Source organism: Octopus bimaculoides, chromosome 1 (genome assembly GCF_001194135.2).
Source record: "Octopus bimaculoides isolate UCB-OBI-ISO-001 chromosome 1, ASM119413v2, whole genome shotgun sequence".
NCBI lineage: Eukaryota > Metazoa > Mollusca > Cephalopoda > Octopoda > Octopodidae > Octopus > Octopus bimaculoides.
Genome location: NC_068981.1, coordinates 177,839,791 through 177,843,294, shown reverse-complemented (window position 1 = coordinate 177,843,294; position 3,504 = coordinate 177,839,791). Strand labels below are relative to the sequence as shown.

The 3,504-nt window shown below is 36.0% G+C and overlaps 1 protein-coding gene across 8 annotated transcripts in view; it reads left to right on the top strand.

The window, feature by feature from the left end:
* LOC106871676 (zinc finger MIZ domain-containing protein 1) overlaps positions 1-3,504 on the top strand; it is a 105,771-nt gene that overhangs the window by 85,253 nt on the left and 17,014 nt on the right. For all 8 annotated transcript variants that reach the window (XM_052972871.1, XM_014918270.2, XM_014918268.2 and 5 more), the window contains one exon: positions 1,364-1,604. In XM_052972871.1, the coding sequence (XP_052828831.1) occupies positions 1,364-1,604 (241 nt within the window). The remainder of the gene's footprint in view (positions 1-1,363; positions 1,605-3,504) is intronic.

Genomic DNA, 3,504 nt, shown 5'->3' with positions numbered 1-3,504 from the left:
TTAAAGTATATTTAATGATTTGTTTCAGTATTGCTTGCCTTGTTGTTTAGACAAGCTTTTAGTCTTGAAACATAAAGTGCATTTTTATCTTTCAAAAGATTGATGATGAATATATGTGATGAAATATTATTTATGCTTTTGATTGTTAGGTTTATATTTCATCATACTGTAGGATATTATTATTATTATTATTATTATTATTGTATTAAATCTCACAGCTTATATTGCTGGGTATGATGAAAAGTGTCAGCTGTCCACAGCCAGCAGGCTTTGTTTTACTGGTCATGCTTCAAGAATCCTGCAAAGAATTCTTGCACTTCCATCATCATATTATTATTATTATTATCATCATCATCATCATCATCATCATCATCATCATCATCGTCGTTATTCCGCTGTGGTTGACTTTGCCTTTCATTGATAAAATAAGTACCAGTGGAGCACTGGGGTTGATGTAATCGACTAACCCCCACCCCTAAAATTGCAGGCCTTGTGCCTAGACTTGAAAAGATTGTTATTATCATTATTAATGCAGAATCATTGGTACATTGGTCAAGATACTGAGTGGCATTTCTTTTGGCACTTTATGCTCTAAGTTCAAATCCCACTGAAGTTGACTTTGCTTTTCATCCTTTTGGGGTTGCCAAAATAAATACTAGTTGAAAACTGGGGTCAATGTAATTGACTCCCCCTCCCCTAAAATTGCTGGTGGAATCATTAGACCATTGGAAAAAAATACTTTGCAATATTTGTTCTGCTCTTAACATTTCAAGTTCATCTTTCATCCCTTCAGGGTTGATGAAATAAGTACCGATTGTGTTCTGGGGTTGACTTACCCCACTCTTCTCCCTAATTTCAGGCCTTGTGCCTATAGTAGAAAGAAATATTTTTCATCATCAAATTCATCATTGTCATCATCATCATCATCATCATCATCATGGCCATCATTTATTTATTAGAGTTTTTGTTAAGCACTAAAAATGAATAAATTGCTTTATGTTTAAATGCCTATTTCCTTTCACTGTAGTGGTGCTTGAATATTTTTCAGCCATCTCTCCCACCATCAGAAATCTTAGGAACACTTATATCATTGAGCATAAAAGAATAAAATCATGGGTTTCATTACTTTGTGTGCTTGTGTGCGTAAAGTACTTTCAAACTCCTGAGTCTGTAAATATATATATATATATAGTTTAAAAAAAATCTTTTAAAGCTTTCTCTAGATAAGGAATATGGTCAACATTTGTGGAATTAGCTTTTGTATTGGAATATAATAGAATTCTTTTTCTTTTTTCTTTTCTTTTGTTCTGTTTCTTTTTTTCTTTGCTCTTGTGAAGCTTTAAAATATGTTTTTGTTTTTCAGTGGTTACCCTCCAACTCCAAATACTCCAGGTTCTAACCCTTCCCAGATGTCCGGCAATAATGAATACCCAGCTGCTCCAGCAGCGCTGTCTGCTGCTCTGGTGGCAGCGGCTGCCACTGCCACAGCTACAGCCACAGCCACAGCCAGCATGGTAGCTATCCAAGAGCAACAGAACCAGCAGCAACAGATGAATATGAACATGAATATGAACATGAACAATCAGTATGGTCCCCAAGTACAGGTATTGTGATAGATTCTTCTACAGACTGAACCTATATTGGTTATACATGCATATATGTATGTGTTTGTGTGTGAGTGTATATATCTATATATATATGTTCCATTAGTATTAAAACCAGCCACATCTGGCGCAAATATTCTACCTGCTTTATGTCCAAACTGGCCAGATCCAGCCTTTCACGCCTACCCTACAGTGTTAATCTAAAAATAAACATTCACATCCTCAAAATCTCAAAGCTACAAGATAATACATGATTAATTTTAAAGGATGTAAATAAATAAACATCACATTTGATTCAGTAATCTGAATGCTAAAAGGTTTTATATATACATACATGCATATATAGATATATAAAATGTAAAGGAATAGGGATTTGGAATCCAAGTAGGTACTCTGCTATAATCCCAATCTGATTAACCACATCAAATGAAAGGGAACATGCAGGATCCTTTACAACTAAGTTAAATGGTACTTCACTCAATAGGCAAATCCTGAGTTCGTTTTGTTGGATTTCATACAGCATATAGAGTATCTTTTATCTTTCACTTGTTTCAGTCATTAGACTGCAGCCATGAATTTTTTTTTTTTTTTTTTTTAGTCAAATGAATTGGCTCAGTACTTGTTTTTTAAGCCTGGTACTTATTCTGTTGGTCTCTTTTGCTGAACCACTAAGTTCTGGGGGCACAAACACACACACATATACACACAATGAGTGTCTTTCAGTTTCTGTCTCCCAGATCCATTTACAAGGCTTTGGTCAGCCCGGGGCTATAGTAAAAGACACTTGCCCAAGGTGCATGCAGTGGGGCTAAACCTTGAATTATGTGGTTGGGAACCAAAATACCATAAAGAAGAATGGAGAATTATACATCTTCAAAATTTATTTATTAAAGCATTATTTTCATCAAATTCCATTCTGACATGAGTTTCTGCAGGATAAGTGTACTTTGATGTAACACTTATCTGCAATAGTTGATTTAAATTTAAATTAGTTGCAGTACATATTCATCTAGGGTAGACATTCCTATACAGCTTTGTTGAAGGTTTTACCCATGCAGGATTAAAACCTTGAACAAAGCAGCATAGGTACGAATATGTACTGGAACTGATTAAAATTTAAATCAACTAATGCACATAACTGCAACATCAATTGACACTAGGACACTTATCCAGCAGAAACATGTGTTGGATTGGAATTTGATTCAGAATAATGCTTTAATAAATATATTTTGAAGGTGGCACGTGTAAAGACATTCGAACGAGATCGTTGCCAGTACCGCTGGACTGGCTCCTGTGCAGGTGGCACGTAAAATACACCATTTTGAGCGTGGCCGTTGCCAGTACCACCTGACTGGCCTTCATGCCGGTGGCACGTAAAAGCATCCACCACACTCTTGGAGTGGTTGGCGTTAGGAAGGGCATCCAGCTGTAGAAACTCTGCCAAATCAGATTGGAGCCTGGTGTAGCCATCTGGTTCGCCAGTCCTCAGTCAAATCATCCAACCCATACTAGCATGGAAAGCGGACGTTAAACGATGATGATGATGTATAATTCTCCATTCTTCTTTATGATGTCTTGATTATATATAAAACCTTTTCAGATACTCTAAATGAAAGTACGTTTCAAGATTATATATAAATAATGGGAACTTTACAATTTACCTCTTAAGAAACTGCTTAGAAAACTATTTTAGTTCTATTGGTTGCTGTTATTGTTGTAGTTGTAGTAGTAGCAGTAGCAGTTAGTAATTTAGGCACAAGGCCAGCAGTTTTGGGAACGGGAGTGAGTCGATAAAATCGACCCCCGCACAGCTAAAAATAGCCAGAATTCGCTCTTTACAGTTAGCATTAGAAGCCATTACTCTATAGAAATGTTGACCCAATAATTCTTACAAATATCA